This window comes from Rhea pennata, chromosome 1, assembly GCF_028389875.1.
Source record: "Rhea pennata isolate bPtePen1 chromosome 1, bPtePen1.pri, whole genome shotgun sequence".
Taxonomy (NCBI): Eukaryota; Metazoa; Chordata; class Aves; order Rheiformes; family Rheidae; genus Rhea; species Rhea pennata.
This window is the reverse complement of record NC_084663.1, coordinates 24,214,082-24,235,938: the sequence shown is the minus strand read 5'-3', so window position 1 is coordinate 24,235,938 and position 21,857 is coordinate 24,214,082. Positions and strand designations below refer to the sequence as shown.

The following is a 21,857-nucleotide window of genomic DNA, read 5'->3' as shown; positions in this document are numbered from 1 at the left end:
GGTTAATCAGATTTTCTAAATTAATATTTTTTAAAAAAAGAAATAAGAGTTTACACTGTAAAAAAGAACTACCTCTGAAATGAGTGTACCAGATGTATCATTCAAAAAATATTCTCTGATGCCAGTCTTCCCAGTTTTAACATTAGATTTTGGGCCCTGTTTCAGACAACTCTGCCATGATGATAAAGGAAGCTTTACATATTTTACATCACTTTTTAGACTGCAAAGGGGAATACCCCACTCCAACTGGCTGTTTTCCTCACTTCCATATGTCTTTATGTGGAATCCAAGTTGCCAAGGGAGATGTGAAAAAAGATGAGGAACCTTTTCTGCAGTAAGAAAAAACAGATATGTAGTGATGGTGGGCTGAGGTTAGACAGGAGTCTGGTAGGTTACATAACCGGCATATGCAGGCCAGGGCCAAAATGTGTTACTCAAAGTGCTGGGAGAGTTGCCAGCACTGTTTGTCCCAGATGCAGACTAGTCACTGAAGGATTAAGAACCCGAATCCATTAAAAATTCTCCTCCCCATATTTAATATTTTAATCCTGCAGCACCTTGGGGGACTAATCTGCAAAACTGGAGCGCCTTCCTCCCAATTCTTGAAGAGAAGCTTGAAGAGAGAAGAGATGGACAGTATTACATATTACACTTAAAATTTAGTACAGTAATAATTTAAGGAAAGCAATTTGGAACTTTAAAAAGTTACACATAATGCTTACAGTTCTTTGGGTGAATGTATGAATGAATAAATGAATAGTAAATGATGGTACTAGTATGTTATTCAGTACCTACTGGTCAGATTCTCTCCATAAAAATATTGTTCAATGAGACAATGCCATTCTTTGCTTTCAGTATCTCCATTTCTGACAAATCTTTCAGGGAAAACAGAGAAAGACAGAACTTACACTAAAGAAACTTATGAGGGAAATTGGACTCTGTCTTTTTAGCCTGATGAATCACAAGGCAAAGGCCAGTAATACTGGCAAACTGGATTCCCTGGATAGGGAGTTAATTAAAACAAGTATTTTCAATTTAAAAAAAATCTTTTACTTTGCTTTGTTGCTCACAGTAATCCACTTATTTTTTTATGACCGTAGTGTATGTAAGATAGAATGTACACATATAAACAAAAACCATATCAGAAAGTCTAGACAAAGTTAATCTTAGAACTAACAGCAAATACCTTCTGGAAGGAGATTACCACTGTTTCTTTCTTCTTGGTAAACACTTTTCCCCTTCCAAGTTTGTATCAAAATGACCATATTTTCACTGAAGCTTCCAGACACATCTCAGTCAACGTCATCAGTCTCAGTTTAGTAATTTGCTTCCTGTCCTGTGAGTTTCTAACCTGCCAGTTCAAGTGAGTCCAAAACGTACAGCCTTTGCCAGCAGCTGGGTAGAACTGCCACTCCTGTAGCCTGTAACTATTGACCCTTGTCATGACACTTTGGCATTAAACTTTAGAAATCTGAACCTTATCAGGTGATTGGTATTAGAAAACAAAGACTGGACTTGTTTTAACACATCTATGGGATTGATTGTGTGCTTGATCCCCAACTTGATGCTTACTGCTGTTCTCACCCCATAGCCAAGCTTCTCTCTCCAGGTAACAGGCAAGCCTGGCTTGGGGGTGGATTCAGCCACAAGCAATTGCTCCTGCTGGCAGCACACACCCTGACAAAAATTTTGGAGCAATAGCAAGGAAGATTGTTAAGGTCACGAGGAAAGCATATATTGGGGAGAAGGAGTTTTCAAGAGTAAGGAGGCAAAATGAAATTTAAGATTCACCTTGCAAGAGTTCTGCTCAATGAAAAGGCAAGAAATCCCCTTTATCCTACAAGCTATTGCCAGCGATTTGGCTGAAAGTGCCAGAGGCAGATATCTAGGTGCTAGAATACTTGAGGCTTGTCTTACATACTGTAGTGAACTAAAATGTATATTGATACTGTTTAAATTTATGACTTATTAAATATTTTTCTATGAACTCATTCAGTCATTTGGGTTAAAACAGAAACAACTACAGTTGCAATGCTGCATTAAAATGGTAAACATTGAGGCTTTTGTAGAATGATGAGGACAGAACAAGGACAAAATATGACATGTAATATAAAATTGGATATCAGGCACCACTTTATAGTTTAACTTGTAAGTCTGGATTTTACAGCAAAAATTCAAACAAATTACATAAGAGACCTGTGGTGTTTTGTCAGGAAAAGGATGGGTTTCTTACCGTATTTACCCTGGGTGTGTCTACTAGTGACACTGAGGATATATGTCACACTACAGCTCCATATTAGAGATTCCCGTGCTGGTTTGTAAGCCTATGTGAATCTGTAGAGTGCGGTGATACTAGGCTGGGTGCCAGAAGGCGTAGAGTCTTGTCAGCCTGGTGCTGGGCTAATTTGCCTCTTCTCTTGCAGCATCCCAGGCTCTCGAAAGGGCTAAGGGTCTGCTGGCCCGCTTGGCAAGTCTTTCCACTGCCTCTGGCTCTGCGGTAGTGGCTGCTGCTAGCTCAGGTGACAGTACATCATTGCACTGCTCTGAGTTAAGGGATCTGCCAGCACAGGGCTAATTTCCCCAAAAGATACTAGCTCCACAAGTTTCTGTAATCAGCTGACTTTCTAATTTGACAAAATTTTCTAAGTCCGAATGGTAAAAGATATCATATATTTGCTGAGTGAAATCTATAGAATTTAAACTTGTCAGCTACAAGGGATGGGGTAACATGGTCCTTGGGAAGAAGCAGAATCTGCATTTTAATATGCAAATACTTCAAAAACAATCTGTCAACACTGTGGTAGCACTCCGGCCTCATTATTAGCTTTGTCTACTGAAGTTCTAGAGTGCAATCCTTACGAAAAGAAAATGTGAATAGCTTGCATGCAAGTCCAAGTTATTAGTTTTTTTATAGAAAAGCCTCTAGTATTTAATAATGGTAAGTTTTAGAGAGAACATTTAAGTAGAACTACCCATCATTACCAAAAAGATATATTTCTTTATTTTTTTGTTAAAGTCTTGAAAGTGCTTGAAATGCTTGAAAATTACACAAAAGATTATCATCCTCTGTTCTAATTTTAGAGGCGTGTATGCTGTGTTATGAACATAATGCCTGTGTATGCACAGTAGCAATCTATGAATAACAGCGGCACCTCTTTCCTGCTGCATATAGCAGCAGTTCATTAGCTAACGGCTTTGAATAGGGGTCTAATACTTCAATGGATCTCAGACAAGGTAACAGAAAGTAGAGAAAAGCACAACCATTGCATGCACAAATCTGGTAGATCTAGATCTGTCCAACAAAATGTCTTCCTACCAGAAAATATTGAATTTTTAAAATAGAAAATTTCTGTGGGACTATATAAAATGACTGAATTATTTTCTAAAATAAAAATAAAGCTAGAATATAGAATAGCAGCTGAAACTAAAATGAAATAATACAGATGCCTTCTAATTAGTCTTAACTACGTTACAGAATGGATGCACTTAAACTTAGGTGTTTTTATTATACTGCCTCTAGCCCTTAGATCACCCATACACTTCCCAGAATCAGAAATACTCCTAAAGAATCTGATGATTGGCAAATTTTTCAGTAATTTGGTGGTAAAGTGTTTCTTTGTTCCTCTCATAGCTATTTCTTTAGCACAGATGAGAGACTGAACTAGAAATCAAATGGTGCAGGATTTAAGTGCTTTTTCACGGGGCAACCCTGTGGTTGTACCAGAAGGATATTTTTCCAGCTTTGTTTATTTAATTCATACAGTGAAAAAGAAGACAAGAAAGTACTGCAGGTAGGTGCTTAGGGCAAGGCTGCTCTGAACACATGCATAAGCTACCCAGCTAGAGTCAGAGATCTTTGCACTTCCTCCTTAGGATGAGGAGGAAACCAGTACGCTGTGACCTTCTGCATGGGTGAAAAGGTTTCCTATTTCTAAGCCCTTCTTTCTCCAAAAGAGGAACAGGCATCCACCTCTTAGGTGGGAAGGGATTCAGAGCTCTCAGGGGCAACTTAGAGGGATCCTTAGAGAGATCTTGAAAAATCTGATCCATTTCATTACACTGAAAATAAGGAAAATTAGACCAGGCTTGAGGCACTGCCAACTTGATTTCCAGCTGACTAGCCATTTTTTTATGGATACTCTGACTGCCAACAGAACAGTGATTTGTGTACAGCAGTTTAATGTGACCATTATTTTCATATTTTAAAAGCTGCAGTTCTACAGCAACCTAATAAGAAACAATGAACGGGAAAGTCCATAAGCTTCCTTTACTGGAGCTTTCTTTAAACTGCTAGCTGCTTCTTCTAGCTCATGGCCTTTAGTTTAAAAAGTTACATATTACCATTTACATTCCTATTACAGAGAAATGCTATGTAAATATTCCAACCTTCCACTGCCAAATTAATACATAAGACTAGTAAAAAACTGTCAGACCAAAGGTCCATCTAGCTCACTGTCACTGCTGCAGACAGCAACTAGCAGAATAAAAATAAGAAAAGGGTAAATAAAAACAATATTTGTCCCAGAATACTCCCTTTCATTCCTGTAATCTTGGGGTTAGAGACCTTCAGAGCTGAACACTGTATTCAAATTAACATATGTAACAGCCTCTGATATATCTTTCTTCTGTTAGTTTACCAAATCAGTGAATTCCATGTACTTTTATCATCATTCAAAACTGTGTAAAGTGAAAAATAGTTAATTTTGTTTGTTTCAAGGAATTTGGTGCTCTTAGGTTCCTGTGTGTGGTCATAATAGTGAACAGCATCCAGAAACGGTGAATAATTATTTGCCATTTAGCCTGTCCATGCTACTGGAGTTTTTATTTATCACTTTATTATCTCCCTCTTTCATCCTGTTGTTCTACCGTATCCCTTTGTAGATAGAGTGGCAAGAATTGCACACAGTGCTCCAGCTGCAGACTTGCAGTCACTAAGGATTTACACAGCGAAATAATTGAAGCTTTTGGTTTTGCCTTTTTCCTTTCTGAATAATTACTAACATTTTGCTTGCTATTCATGCTGCTCTTGAGTGCTGTGATGTTCTACGAAATCTACCCACAATCACACCATAATGTCTTTTCTGAGAAGTAACAGCCACTCACCACAATGTAATATGCATATTTAAGGTTTTCCTTACATGTGTTGCTTTCCATTATGCTGAATTTCACCTGCCATTTTATTACCCAGTAACTCAGTGTTGTGAGTTGTTTCTCCAGCTTGTCAGTAATCAACAAACTATAGCACCTTTAGACTTCAGCCCCTTTTCCCTACTACTAATGATTGTGCTGAACAGCACGTGTATCAACGTAAGTCCCCATTGATTTTCACTAATAATTACACTGCACTGTAAATATTGATCCCCTTTTTTTAACCTGTGACTTCTATCTTCTTTTTACTTATGCACAAGATAATCCCACCTCTTTTACCAATGAGAAAATTAATTTCTTTAGTAGCTTTTAGAAAGGTATGCTGTCAAAACCTTAAAAAATGTAATCAGACTGTAACAACAGGATCATTTTTACCTGCATACTCTATGACTCTGTTACAAAAAAAGAACATGATCTGTCAGCTTAAAGTACACTGAAGCTATGTAATATTTTCTCCATCTATCTACATTTTTTCTAGTTTGATTTCAGTCAATTTGGCCAGTATTGCTTCCTGGTTATACTTCCTCAGAAACATGTGACTTCTTTTCAAATCTTTTGTCACACTCGCCACCTGTCCTCTGCGATTAAGGCCAAATTAATGTATAAAATATTTGCACACAAACACACACACACACACACACACACACACACACACATATAATTTATGCACTGTACATCATAAATCACAAAATTGATATTTTTGCAGTTTATTATTTTATTTTCTTTAAAACTCTTAGGTGAAAATTGTGTGCTCTTGGTGGTATATTAGTATTCATTTTATTGATTTGTTCTGAAATGACTTCTATGATCATCTCAGTAACAGCAAAAATTTTTGAAGCTTGATGGTTACTAAAAAAGTAATTGATGTGAGAACTTCTTTATGTTCCACCACAAAGATCATCAATGCAAATACTCATTTGGTTTTGTGTTGTCACATATTTTTCTGAGTTCTTTTTGATTAGATCCAACGCTCTGCAAACGACTTCCTGTCTAATGTGTTTTTCATTATTTTTTATATCTTTTGCACATTATTCCTCAGAATCTCTTTAGTCTGCCTTCACTTAACTTGCAAGAATTTATATTCCTTTTCATTTTCTTTATGTGTACAGGACTTTGATTTTTTGAAGCATGGCTTTTTTACTTCTATTAGCCTCACCACTTTCACTCTGTTGTTTATCATGTAAGACTTCGGGAGGTTTCCTTAAGGGTAGGAGTGAAAAAGTAGTCTTTCGAAAACAGATTTACATATAGTTTGAACTTTTAACATATTCTCTTTAAATGGCTTCTTCTCTATGAACATAGAGTATATAACAGTTCTAATATATAGTTCTAATCTATAAACATTTTACTCTTTTAGCTGATGAATTTAATTTCCTTCCTATAAGCTTGGTTTTCTGTATAGTTCTTCTTTTTAAAAATTAAATATTTCTATGGTGAATATTCTGTACTTCCTTTCTTCGTGCTTAGGCACCTAATGGTAACTAATACAGAATGGGTACTGACCTCGATCTTGAACAATTCTTGGACACGACTCAGGACTAAAGGTTGCTTCTTCTCTTGTAGGATTTCTGAGAAGTTGTTTCAACACTCATTTACTTAGAATCTCAAAATATAACCTCTGCATGATATTCTGCCCCACCTTCATGAAGTCTCTCTCTAAGAATTATTACACCTGCTTTCTCTGCAGCCTCTTGCCTCCTGTAGCATTTCCGAGAGCAGCTACTATTTCACTTGTGTGAACACAGTATAATGCAAAACTTCTTCTATTTAGACATGTAGGTAGAATTCTCTTGACTAAACTTTAAATGTCTACGATATAGGTGTCTTCTTGTCTGCTTGTGCTTAGGCTACCATTTTGGTCCGTTAAGTCAGTCAACATAATAGAGGACAATTCACCAAGTCACAAGTACATGTCTACGGCTTCTTCAGGCTAAAGCCAGATCCATATAGTATCAGTCTTCCAAGACTCTCTCGATAGCTATTCCTCGAATAGCTGTCTTTCTCACCCTGAATCCAAATTACCTTCAAGATACAGCAGCACTCCTTTACTGGTCTACTCCATTCCTATACAATTTTTATCCTGTTATTTTCCTTCAAGAAAGTTTTAAATATTTTATCAATATCATTGTTTACAGTTAGGCATTCCATATATTTTATCTTATTTTTAGGTTTATACCTTAATTTTGATCTGACTGCTTATTTTTATGATGTCTATCTGCATAAAAATAGATATTTAAGAATATTCTTTGCAGCTTTTATATCTGCATTTTGTCAATTCCTGTCTTTTCTTTTTTTTCTAAGATAGAGCTTTTATGAACATATCACCTTCACCTGTATCTCTTCTCACCTCCACCGCCCTGCCAGCTTTCCAAGTCTTCAGTTTTAAACTCTTTTGTAACTCTCCAGTTTGGTTTATATAGAAATCTATTCAGTGTTCTATATGCAAGCAACTGAAAATATTAAAAAAAATGTTCTGACCAAATAAACATAAATAGTTTAGTTCTGTTTTTCCCTCCATTTCCCAGGGAAGTCAATAAGCACATATAAAATATAAATACAATATATTTAACTTAAGGAAATGATAAACTTACCAAAATGATTAAGTTAAGTGAATCTTTATGTCTAGAAAAGAGTAGTGCAAAGTCTAGGGTTAAAGGTAAAACATTAGCTTGTAGTTATTTCCTTGAATTCCACACTAATACATGGAATGAATCAGAAAGAATTGTCAGTAAGCATTTCTCACCTCCTCAACATTCAATTTCCAAGATAATTTGACTGTTATGTTCATTCTTTTTCCCTCTAGAGTGACAGGGAACTGGCTTCAACTAGCCTCAAACAGTTCTTCTGTAATTATTTAAAATGACTCTAGCTCTAATCAGGAGAAAAATCTACGTTATCTGTGAAATAATTAAGTGCATATTCCTCACCTACTAGTTAAAGGGGTTTTTTATTATTATTATTATAATGGAACTCTTTAAGCTGGAGGGAGAAGACGAAGGGTTGAGCAATTCCAGTGGTTTCTTCTTGTAGTTTTGAAGCACTGATGCCTTATTATACTACTTCAAACTGTAATTTTTCCTTCAAATGTTAAGAATACAGAAGTAAATTAATAAGGCAATTCTCATACTCAAGGATGCACGAGGACACCCACCCTACAATTCCAACTCTAGCGAACAGAATTATCACCGTTTTGCTAACATTTGATTCATAGGAAAGTTCCCATTATAATGTCTGATTATTTTAAACAGTTAAAAACATCTCCTTAATCAGAATTTCATATAATTCAGGATGCTGGCTCTGAGTGGGATCAAAGATTCAACAAAAAGGTCCAAAAGAAGCTACCTGAAGTAGGCATCTTGAAAAATGAAGAATGAATTAGTTAAAAGACTAATGTATTTGAAATTACCTGGAAATGTGAAGGCAGAGGAGAGAGTTTAAACAGCACTTCACAATGCATCTGTAAAAAGTGGAATCAGAAAAATGAGTATCAACTAGGAGACGGCCATAAATCTCCTTTTTGCAATATGTGGTTCTTCCGCATGGTGATTTTAATAGCATTCAGCTAAACCAGGAAAAGACATCAACTATAAAGCTGCCTTACAGAAGTCTGAGGAGCAAACTTGTAAAAATGTGACATGCACACTAAGAGAACCTGAAGCGTGGGAAACACAATGAGATTTATGATTGACTCAAGGCATGTCTGTCTTTCAGGCACTGCAGCGTTTTTACCCCCTCCAAACGAAGACTTATGATGCAGTCTTACAATGACAGGCAAAATTATGCATTACAGCCACAAGACCCATGCTTGAGAAGGAGGTATGACTTCAATCACAGTCTCCAGGAACAAGAAAAATCATATAATCCTGAGAACTCAATGTCAGCTGAAACCGATCACAGTCCATTTCTGAGAGTTGCATGAGGAGCTTCTGAGCATTCACCAGAGAACACAGAAGTTATTTCCCCAGCAACTAATGTGAGTGAGATCTGGCTGGTGACAAAACAGCAGAGAAGACTCACATAACATCGTTTGGTTAGACTGAATCCTTGTTCTTCACATCAGCCACCCCTACTAGGCTTTGGGAGTTCCTGAACTTGAGAAGATACTCTGCTCAGAGAGGAGGCAGCAGGGCACAGCAGTTTGGGCCATTGCCTCTCCTTGTCTCATTCATTAGGCCTGAGAGCACTCCTTCATCCTCAAGGTCTCAGTCTAAGGAGACTAAGGAAGACAGTAAATATTCCCTCTGGAAGGAAAACTACTTCCAGATGCAAGAGATAAACAAGGACTGCAGAATGTTTTGATTCTCCTAAACAAAAAAGCTATCAAATGAATTTCGAGGAGTAGAAGAGATTGCTCAAGTCTTGAGAGGAATTAGAAAACCTCCTCAAGTTTTTTTAATAGATAGGAAAATGAGAAATGTTGTGTGAGAGTTGCCTGAATAATGTAGAGAGCTGATGTAAGTATGTGGACTGCCTTTACAGTTTTCAGAGAGAAATCAGATTTCTGATTTCTGAAGGGTGAGTTTTGCCTCATCCTGCAGCAGACAACTACAAAATAGGTCCGAGGAATCACACTTTAAAAACACCTGTTTCTCTCCACTGATTGTAAGGAAAGCCTTAGCTGATGACTTCAGATGTCCAAAATTATCTGACACAAATCACTCTCTCAGTGTCAGAGCAACTCAGCCAGACCACAAAGGCAGAGAGTCACGAGAACTGGCAGCAGCCCTGTTGGAGAAAGGCAGCTCTTTTATGACGGAATGAGATATCCGGAGGAATCATCAACAGGTTCATGAAACCATTTCATGTAGGTCAGTAAATATCCTGTTTCCAGGTATTAAATTCTACCTACCAACTTCAAATCTTGACACTGGAACAGAACAGGAACTAGCCTGAATAAATCTCCATCTTGCACTGTGGTTACTGATGACTATTATAACCCAAACTACACTAACTAAACTAAATATCTCTTCCTCAACAAGTCAGCAATGGGACTCAATCACAGGAGAGTTTGGCTTCCTATCCCATTAATTCACTTTCTGAGGCAAATTCCAGTCTGAAATATTGTTCAATATACACATGCCTCACAGCTGTTTTCTCTCAGAGATCACGGAAAGATGAATGGATATAACAAGATGCTCTGAAGCTGTTAACTGTCCATCGGTAAGGAGACAGAGCTATCCAGAGAGAAATAACCTCTTAGCTCTAGTGTTTGGAAGCTTCACTGCATTTAATGAATTTACCTGATCAGACGAGCTGTCTTTTTTTGAAAAAAAAGTATGTCATGTTTAAAATTCATTTCTTTCACCAGTAGGGAAAAAAAACCCCACTTAGTAAATGCAAATCTTTCATACTAAGTAGCTTCAAGTGTACTGAGTAATGTAAAATCTCTTCCCATATGATCAAAGTCTTTGCTTCTTATATATAATGATCTCTTGGTTGTCACTGAGGAGTGACCCTGTAACTCCTAGATCATAGAATATGGTCTTTATAGCCTGAGCAGAAGGAATCTATCCTTTAGCTTATGGTTACAAAACAATTCACATCTACAGTAGTTTAAGCACAGGGCAAGATACTCAATATATACTGAGAAGAGGTTATATGTAAATATATAGGTAGATCAGCTACTCAAAGGTAGCTGTCATTTTGTTTTGCCTCTCCTAGCTCTATACAGAAGCAGATAACCTTAAATGTGTTGCAATAACTTAAAATTATTGTGAAAAAAAAAACCTTCTTAATGGTTTTATATGGGCTTGAATTTACAGAATTAAGAAAAGTTTAAAATAGATTCATTTCTAAAATGCAGAATATTTTAAAATAGATTGCTTTAATTATTTAAAAGTGTTCCAATTTCTCAAATTAAGTTACTTTAATTTAAAAAGCCTGTTGAAATATGTGTGGATTTCAAAATTCAAAAGACTTTTTAAATTGCTACAAAAATTTCTGCTCTTGACTCCAATTCTTGCATTAATTAAAAATATTTTTCATTCCAATTGTTCCAAATGCATATTTGCAGCTAAGAATGACCATTACCCTTTCATTTCAAACAGTAAAAACCCGTAATAATTATTTTTTTAAGGGGGGAGATCTTCATAAAACATTAATGCCATATTTATGAGAAAAGCAGGTCAGAAGTCCTGGAGACTCAAGTCTTCTGCTTTACCACAAGAAATATACAGCACTGAGAATAACAATATGAGCTTCCTTCCACTCTGCCTTTGTGCTCTAATTCTCATCTTGAAAATCTTTGTCTGGAAACAAGATTCATAAGGTCAATTATCGAAAAAAATTCTTGTTTTCCTCCAGTGAAACCAGCCTGCTGCCTTGGGTCTGAAAGGGCCATTCTAATCACCTTGATGGACAGCCAGAGGTTCAAGAGTCTACTCTCCTGCAAAGAGCCAGATCATTTCTGGTTGAACACAGAACACCTTTGAGGGAGCCATTCATTTTTCGTTTAAAGAAAACTTATAAACAGAAGTCAAGTTGACTTTTACTTTTCTTTTGGATAAACTAAATAAGTTTCACTCCATATCCCTTTAAAGTAGGTTTTCCAGGCCTTGAACTGTTCTTAACATTCACCTCCTGAAATCTCTCCAGCTTTTCAAGATCCTGTCTGCAGTGCTCACATTCACACTAAACAAAGAATTCCGGTAAAGATTTTCTTGTTGTCTAAGACAAGGAAATCATAATTTTTGTATTCTCTGTTTGTGTTATTCTGAGTCTAAATTCAAAACTCAAATTAAATGAAGCATTGTCTTGGGAGCTCAGATGTGTCATCCACTAGAACAGACAAGTTCCTTTCAGAGTCACTGCTCTTTAGAATATAATCCATCCCTTCTATGACTCTCTTCAGCAGGAGCTGCACTCTGTTTTCCTCAAGGCATGACTGTCTTCCATTTAATTGTATTAAAATATAAATATTGCTTGATTACATCAAGTATCTCATACAAAACAGAGAATTCTGCATAAATAAATTTCTCCTATTGCTGCTTATTGCTAACATGATTTGATGTCAGCTATAAACATTGTTCTGACTATCAGCAAGGTTCAAGTTATGAATTTTGGGTTCCAGTTGTAAATATCAAACATTGACTAAAAGGAATGAAACCAGGAATTAATTTAAGCTGTCAGTTAATTAACAGCACTCACTCTTCACTGGCCTGATCTAGACATGAATCAGCTGCACCGAGAGAAGCCTAGCAAGTCATCCAAGTCTCCACATAGAACATATTGCACAACCATTAGAGTTAAATGGGGGGAAAAATCTAACATCTTCCTTAATAAGTTCTAAAGACAACTACAGATGTAGCATATTCATAGTCTTTTAGACTGTTAGACTTCACCTGTTTTGCGATAGAGCTATTGCACATGAAAATTCAAGCAATCATTTCTGGTCAAAACCTCATACAATATAGATTGCTTGGTTGTGTAATCTTGAAAATCATGTACAGTATTGCTCAGTAAATATTAAGTTGTTAGATGCAAAAAAATTGGCAGGTCTGGGCACTGAACATTACTCACCCTTGAAGGTCTCACTGCAGTATAAATTACTGAAAAATGAGTCCCTCGGTCCTGTAGACCCATGGTCAGTCTTCCAATTATTTTATCTATAAAAAGAAACTTGTGTAATTTAACACACACTGCCAATTGAGAAAAAAAAATCCTACAGTTGTTGGATGTAACAAGCTAGATGTTTAATCTTATTTACTTTATACAGTCTAGTTGCTGGTACCATTTATATGACAACTTCTGCAAACGGGCTAAGACGTGTTCAGTGTCTTCAGAAATTCACAGTTCCAATTGCACAAGATAAAGCAAACATATTACAGCAGTTCGGACAAAGGCGTGATTTTGAAGCCAACAAACACAGTAGAAAAATACCTGAAAGACTGAACTTTTTAAAATTAAAAGCAGGAGCATGAGAAATCAATTAACAAATGAGAGCAGCATACCTAAACTGTTTGTCAAGTGACTAGTTAATAAATAATAATGCTGAAGTAGTATTAGTTTGTGAATTACAAAGTACACAGAACAAATGATCTCTGAGAAACCAAACTCAAGAAACTTGTAGAGACAGGTAAAGCCTGACTCTTTACCCTCAGCAGCGTATGGAAAATATTGCTACACTGTAAGATTATGCTGGAATATTTCTGAAAAATGAAGGAAAGGTCAAGTCCTGAAGCGAAGGTTCCAATTTGGCTTTTATATTTAGAAGAAATACAGAAAATGCTTGAGTTTCCAACTTTTTCTCTTGCCAGACTTTTCTAGAATTTTCAATAAGGTCCAAAGAACTCTCTACAGATGATTCTCTTTTAGTTCTGCAACTACAGGTAGTTATGACAAATACTTATGATTCATAAATGTTTTCAAACTGTATACAGAAATATTAAGATCCACTTATGATAAGGAGCATAATAGTTGTGAATCAAGAATGATTATTAGTGTTGGGACTGATAATTGATAACATTGGGACTGATAAATAAGCCATTAGACCAACATTCACTTTATCAGTGTTTTCCCACTTCTCATCCACAAACGTCTAATGAATGGGTATTTTATAACCCAGACAAACAAGCTGTTCAGATTTCAAAGGTATACTTTACACCAGTTGTATTTCATTTTCTTGTATTAGTAGTAAATCTTACTTTTTTAACCCTTTTTAAAGTGTTACGCTTATAGCAATTATGGTATCCTAACTAAGAAAAATGCCTAATTTTTGTATAAGTGTAAATATTTTTTCTATGAGTTTTTTATCAAATTGATTTCCTTATTTTAGTCGAGAATCACAGCTATGCAAAGTTCACTTTTAAAAAATTATTATTAAAAAGTGTCTGCTATGAGAAACAGAGTAATTGCTAATTACTAGTGTAATTATTTTGGGACCAAGGATTTAAGGAATTACACAATGTAAATTTCATGTTCCGTATGCACAGAGAACAAGTTATTTTTAAAAATATCGGGAGCCTCAGTTAAAATTTGTGGAAGGAATACTACTACAGAGGTAAATTCACAGGTTTTGTCTGTTTTTCCTTTCATTGAAACAACTGATTGTATTCTGAAATCACACATCATTTCCATTTCACTTCAATAATGAATTATGTGTAACTATAGTTACCAGTAAAATCTATGATTCTTGCCTTTCAGAACATTCTAGAGGCAACACATTCATTCAGAGAGGCTGCTGCAAGCATATTTATGACCATAAAGTTGACCATAACATTCCTCCAAGCCACATAATCTATGTTACTTGTGAAGTATTTGCAAGTTCTTCAAGGCAAAGGGCCTAGATTTGTCCACCCTATCGTAAAGCATCTAAACGACATGCCTACATTAGTTATCCTAGAGTCTCTCTGTAGCAGAAAAGGAGTCGTCTCCAGATGGTAATTTTGACATTAGAGTAACTTTACAGTGAACCTAATGCAAGTTCTATTTTAGATACGATGAATGAAGGAAACACTATGTAGATCTATGAATGTAAAAGGTTTGTCCAGAATGACACCATCTAGTTAGTAGGTCTAATTCTCTGCTTCTGTGTCCTCATGGAAGGATTAAACCTTTCTCACTTACTGGAGACACATCTCTTGAACGTCACCAGGGAACTGTAGGATTAGTGCTATTATTAATTTCTAGTCTATTATAATTTCTTTGTGTGATTTTATACATAAAGGGTGGGAAGAAAGAAACTGAGAAGAAATGTTCTGGAAGGATAAAAGTCAAGAGAAAGAGAGAGTATAAACTATGAACAAGAGAGAAAGAACAGAAAAGAGCCCTATGAAAAGGGGAAGAATATTGGACAGGAGAAGAGGAAGAGGATGACTAGATTGAGAATCAGAGGGAAAGAGGGATAGATGCAAAAGCAATCAAAGAACTTCACGTTACGCAAGTGGAGTCATACGCAGCTTTGTCATTGATTTGGAGGTACGCTGAATTCATAAGGCCAACATGACAGAAGGCAGAAGAACCTTCTCTTGAGAAGAGAAACATTTAGAAAAACTGGCAAAAAACCTTGTACAAAAGAAAGAAAGAAAAAAATAATGAACAGAGATATAAAGAAAAATGAAGAGAGGTAAAAGAAGACGAAAAAAATGTCCTTTGGTTGTATGAAGGCTAAGAAAGGGAGGAGCTGCTCCCCCCCAAAGCTTACTACAAAAAAGAGAGTGTACAGGTGAATATTTGTGGCAACAGTTTTATAAAAATTACCTCATGCCTGTCTATCCATAAAAATAGGGAGGGAGAGACTGGAAATAAGCCCGAATCCCTTGAATCATGAGCAGGGGGATTCAAACAAGTCCTGTTTGGATTTCATGGTGTATCTCATTTTAATAATGTGCGTAGAAAAACCTGTCTTTCTTCAGCTTGTAGACAGTTCAGAACAGTACTTTTCCTTGGGGCAGAATCTGGGTCTATTTGCTTCATCTTACAGAGTTTGCTCTCTGTAGGGAGTGAAACAGTAGGAGAGATTTCTCCAATGTTTGGTTACATCAGATTTTAAATCATCTACAGTGAAAAGGAAAGAATTTGCAGTGGCAAACATAAAAGGGTTTGGGAAATGCTAGGCAGCTTCATACAGTTCTGCAGTGCTTTTCGGTGCTTTTACTGTTGATACTGTAAAAAAAATCACAAGTACTATTTATGGGCTAACAATTCACTTGTCATATTACAGATATTGTGACAAATGATATTTTTTGTTGCTTATCCAGATAGGATGTAACAGGAGTCACTCCATAACAAATACCAATAACTAATGACCTTGCAAATAGTTATGACCTTGAAGAGTCTCCTAATACCAATATTTGGCAAAGTGACTGTGGTGATGCTGCAAACAAAACATAGACCTGATAAAGATCAGAACACATGATTTGAAAGCTGTATTTGGGACTCTCTACTACTACATTTGAAGCGATTCTTCTGGGATTCAGTCCCATCAGCTGCAAAGACTTTCAGTGGGCTACTTTAAAGGAACAGGGTCTCAATAACTTTGGTTTGAATTAAAACTTCTTGCTGATAATATTTGCAGGATTTATTCAGCAATGTATTCAGTGGCTGCTTTGGCAAAAGTACCAGAAGGTGAGGATTTCGCCCACATTTCTGCTTTTCTAGAGTACAGCTGTGACTCGGAATACTAAGTCAAAATTTTGCACTTAGCCATACAAAGTGGCATGTCTTCCCAGATCCACACATATCTTTCCTGATAACAGCTAGTTCACACTAACCAGAAAGTTAGTATAGATTGTTCTTCCATCATCCCACAGTTCTCCTGTTAACTTATGCTTGAGTTTGTGCAGCTAATGACAAACATATAAATGCCCATTAAAGCAGCTCATGTTTAGAGCAGTCAAGGATATTTTGTATCTAATAATTCCTGGGAACAAGAAGGGAAAACTGCTTAATTGTTTCCCTTATCTACTGCACAATGTCTGTCACTGAAACTACCACTACAGTGATTTGCAGACTTTATAACATGGTCTCTACTTTAGAGTAGTAAGTAAACACCCTACAAGAAGTTAGAGTTCTCTCAGTGTATGGTAACTCTTTTTCAGCCAGATACCAGGTAAGAAAAGGTTTATTATAGAATTGTACAGAGAGATTCATCCTCACTGAGCTGTATATAATACCTGCAAAACCAATAAACAATTCTAAAATCAATCACCTAGTCTCTGTTTGAAGACTGAGACCTCAGAACCACTAGATGAACCTGACATCTCCAAAAAATTGTGCAAAGGAAAGATCCAAAGAGTAAGTCTAAGCCGCTCTTGAGATGTAGGGTTCATATTCTGAACTGGGAGGATCTCAGGCTCTGTGTAAAGGCCCATCACTGAAGCAAGGGTACGTTATAACTGCGAATCAGGTCTGGTACAGAGCTGTATTCCTTTCAGTGGATTTTGAATCAGCCATTCAGTTAAGCACTGTGCTAACTGACTACTTATAAGTGCTATATAGGGGGGAAAAAAAAGAAAAAAAAAAGAAAGGGAACTCTAGAGATTACAATCTGTTCAAGCAAAAATAGAGACTTAATCGATGAAATGTTAGTAATATCTTGGTCACATTGCTTACCATTTTCAGCAATTGCTTCCAGGGTGGAAACATCATTTAAGTTACTACAAAAAAAGTGAGAGAAAGATAATTAAAAATCTTTTACAGAGAAGAACAATGTTACCTAGAAGTGTATATAGGTATGAACAGAGGTACATAGGTATCACTTTAAGTGCCAGATTACAAAGTCCCTCCACTGTTCTCTTTTCTATTCACAAGCTTTTCCTTCTGCAAACTCAGTTAGAAATTAGCAATAGAGGACACATCTTCAGATGATTCCTCGGAAACATCAAACTTCCCTAGCTGCAGAAAAGCCAGGTTATTCATATTATTTTGGTTATCCTTTCCCCAGCCTTCCTTGCATTTGATGCCTTCCTTCTTCCCTGGTCTAACATTTGTACATGAGCTCTTTAGAATGGCTGCCAAGTGTGGATATCATTTATGAAGTGACACGATAGCTACGATTGTGTTTTCTTAAGGTCCGTTTATACATGGGCCATATACTAACATGTACTGATGCCCAAGTAGCAATTAAGGAAGAGAGAAGACCAGTACAAGATAGGCAGATGGACTCAATATATTCACATTTAGTATTTCCTCAATGTGCCATTGCCATCACTTGTACTCAGTATGAATGCATAGGAACTGCACAGCTTTCTGCTGAACTGATTACAATAGCTGCCATCCCAGATTAGGTCAGTGACCCACATCCAGTATCTGCACCAGTATCCACGAGTGATCTGCACCAGACAATCCACAGAGCTCCGAAAGCCCTAGAAGTAGCTAATAGTCACCTGAAGGAATAATCTGTCTCTACCTCCATTAGATAATGGTTGTCATAGGTTTGGACACATGAAGAATTATAGCCTTCTTATTCCTTCTAGTGTGCTGGAAACTAGTCTCATTATTGACATTAACTTTTAGTTTGTTTGTATATTTGTTTGGCTGCTTATTTATCCTGACAGTTTTTTGACTCCTGGAATGACTTCTGGCAATTAATTCTGCAGGTTAATCATGCATTGCATAAAGCAATTCAACTTTTCTGCTATAAATGTTTTGCTGCTTAATTTTATTAGTTGTCCTTTTGTTTTCGTATAATGAGGTAAGTGAAAGAGGAATGCCTGATTGATTTTCTCAACACAGTTCAGCTATTATACCTGGTAACCTCATCAGAAAACATAAAAAGTAATTGAAAGTACACTTACAAGAAAATTAACTTTAATGATCCTGTAAACTTCCACTTTGATATTTAAATTTCCTGAATATTACAGATATTTTCAAAAAGCTTTAAAAATCTTGCATATATTTGGGTCAACTTTAATTATGACAAATTCCTACCTGATAAACGGTTGTAGTTGTACTACAAATAAGTTTGGTTTAGATGTATTCACTTCTAGCAGAGAGACATCAGGATTAGTTATGTTTGTTAACTTCCAGTCTGCTGACTCCTGAAGAAAGCCCAAAAGATAACGGGTAGCTTTGCAGTCAACAGCAGGCAAAACTAAAGATGAAGGAGAAGACTGAAGAATGTCCTGCAATAAATTTATAGAGAGCTTATTTACTTGCTTAATAATTAAACACAAACCATTTCTTCTATATGCTTAATTTAATATTTAAGGTGAGGAATCATCACGGTAAACATTAAGTGAGTTCACATCAGCATAACGCTGACCACAGGCTGCTCAAGTGGCCCCTGCTACGGCTCTTATTCATGCACTGCTGGGGGGCAAGCTTAAGGCACTAAGTGACATCAAATTCTTACTGCTCTTTCAACATGTGTGGCGGAAGAGGAGAGGTAGTTGAAGTTCTCAGGTTGAGAAAGGGGAAGGTGGACAAGGCATTGGGGATGATGGAGAGAAAGGAAAAAAGAAGCAAAGATCATCAAAAGGATCAGTATAGGAGAGCACGAGTTCCACCATCTCAGTGCAGTACAGAGTATAGCAAATACCTTGCTTTTGTATATATCCTAGTAGTGCAGTTCACAATACAGATAAGTGTTAGATTTGTAACTATTAATTAAAGAATGCTACCTGTTTTAGGATCTACAAAGCCTCCAGACACAAACTTAATGTATTTTATGTACTTTCTGTCTTCCCACTTAAAATACAAAATGTAAAATTCAGGCTGAACTGGTTCATATAATCAAGCATCAGAGTATCTGTTTCTTTATTTTTAATACTCATATCTGAGTTTCTGATGAAAATACTCGAGTGAAATGGATTTTAAAACATTCTCATTCTGTAAAAATTGAAGCCTGAATAATTGAAAAACATCTTTCCAAGGATTTTTCTTGATGATAAAGTTCACTTGAAATACTCAAGGAAAGAAAATGCAAGATGGAGACTTGAGAATGATCAAAACTAATCTGCTAAAAATTTAACGTGAACATTTGAAGATTTTTTTGAGTTCCAGTTTCTCTTAACTCTCTTAACTTCTCTTTTGCATTTCAACACTTCAGTCAAATTGTCACTTGATCTAACATCCAGCTATCCAACGTGTGATAGACTCTTTCTCTCCAACTGGTGCAAGTGTTGTGGTGTTGCTAACACTCTTCTCCTCCTACTCTTTTTCCTTTTTGTATGTTCTGTGATTGCCTACCACTTTCTGACCTTTTCTGATTCTTTCTAATTGCTCATATTGTTCTCCCGTGGTTTATATTTTCTCTCAGTGTTGATTTCAAAAGGAGGGAACTCTAGGCAAAGGCTAGTTATTTTCACATTTCTATAGATGCTCGTAAGTGAGGATTACGTACTAATGTCTGAATTGACAGACTAATAGAAAATGTAACTGCAAAAATTAAAACAGAGTAGAAAATACTGATCTGGTTCATAAGCCTTTGAGTAGTGTTTTTAGCACCTTCTGGTAGAAAAGGATGATACATTCCCTTCTAGTTTTGCATAAATGATTACAGGGGTAAAATCTGAACAATAGTCGATTATTTTGTTTTGATTTAGCTATTTTAATTCCTCTCTCCCTAGCAGCAGTCAAAATGGCAGTAGCCAATTCTTCTAAGGATATATATTAGGCAGATTACTCATTTATTGTAGCAAAAGATATAAAATGCATCATTACTGAGTAATATTTGAATCTGAATCTTTGCTCCTAACCAATACTGCACTGCCATCTGTCTCAGCCACTGGTATTCAACTGTTTTCCATTTGAAGGGCAGGCATAGCCAGGTTTCCTGACTGACTTTATAATAAGAAAAGAAGAATCAAAGGAAAGTGCTGCACTATTTGAGTTTTATTATAATTACAGATATCATTAAAATGAAAAAAAAAACAGATACAGAAAATTACCTAAGTTATCAAAATATGTTATCTTGAATGGATAGACAAAATGAGTAGCCTAAACAATGTACAGTTCTAACATGGAAACAGCAATATCATCATGTTTTTATCAGTAGAACATATTCCTGTTAAGCAATTTCTTATCAAAAGCAGATTATATGATGCTGTTTAGCCAGCTGATTATGAAAAGAATATCGTTTACTATCAATATGATGTTATCAATATTGATGATATCAATACTATAATGATGTCTAGTCCTGGTATGGCAAAATCAATTATACAGGTTATCATACAGTATCTATGCACCTCTAATTCTAGAATAGTAGATGGGCAGAACTATACCACATAGGACTAGCAAAAAGTTTTGATTTACAGTAATAATTATGTAACTTCACAGTTAGCAACTAGTAGGAGTGCTTTACCATACACTGCAGTTTTAAGGAAATGACTCTTAGCTTGGGAAAGTGAAAGCTAACATTAAAGAACAGTAGTTTGTAGGATAGGTGACTGCTTGACAGAAAAAATCCCCAAATGCTAATCTTCATGTTTTATTATTTAATTAAAAAGTTATTTGAATGTTTAAGGTACCTGATCTACCTATAAGACCTCTTTTTGTAATAACTGGAAATAGCATTCTTTCTTTTTTTACATACAGAACTATTGATCCCAAAAGCTCCAAACAGTTGCTAACGTAGCTGAACAAATCTAATATCTGCAAATGTCTCTGTGGTTTACAAGCCTATAACTCTTTAGCAAATAACACTTTCTTCTTGTAGTACACATGCTGCTACATGCACATATACATAGTAAATGAGATCTTCAGTATAAGTCTGTGAATAAATTTGCATTGCTGAGTTCAAAAAGAGGCTACTTGAGTGACATGGAACATCTATTACAGCTTAATGAATCACTTGTATAACAAAGAGTGTGAAGGTATAAAAATTTGTGATTATGCAACATCAAAGATTTTAGTTTCCCCAGTGAGAAAATTCAGGTCTGACCTTCACTCTGTCCTGTATTCTGTAGAGTCTTTCACACTGTGATTAAGAAAAGATTTCTTTCACAAAGTGACTGAAGTGGGATGGAATTGATGTGAGAGCAACTAGGCAAATTTCTGTGGCCTCTGTTATACTGAAGATGAAACTGGATGATTAGAAGGAGGCTTTCTGGCACTAAAAGCTATGAGTCTGTGCATATATTGTCAAAATTCTCCATATGTGCACCTAAATGAAAAAGAAATATTTAGTTTATACATCCCATTCCCTTTCGTCTATGTTACAGCATGTCACCCCCACAAAACTATACTAGAAAAATATTAACATTACCAAGTTCAATACATAAAAACTAGGAAGTGCTAGAGTTAAGGTTACCAATTTATCAAAAGAAACT

At 36.0% G+C, this 21,857-nt stretch overlaps 1 protein-coding gene across 1 annotated transcript in view; it reads right to left on the bottom strand.

The window, feature by feature from the left end:
* LOC134154982 (V-type proton ATPase subunit S1-like) overlaps positions 1–21,857 on the bottom strand; it is a 48,843-nt gene that overhangs the window by 17,378 nt on the left and 9,608 nt on the right. Inside the window, exons 4-6 of the mRNA XM_062601674.1 lie at positions 18,517–18,710; positions 17,200–17,243; positions 12,667–12,752 (exon numbers count right to left, since the gene is read on the bottom strand). Of these exons, the coding sequence (XP_062457658.1) occupies positions 12,667–12,752; positions 17,200–17,243; positions 18,517–18,710 (324 nt within the window). The remainder of the gene's footprint in view (positions 1–12,666; positions 12,753–17,199; positions 17,244–18,516; positions 18,711–21,857) is intronic.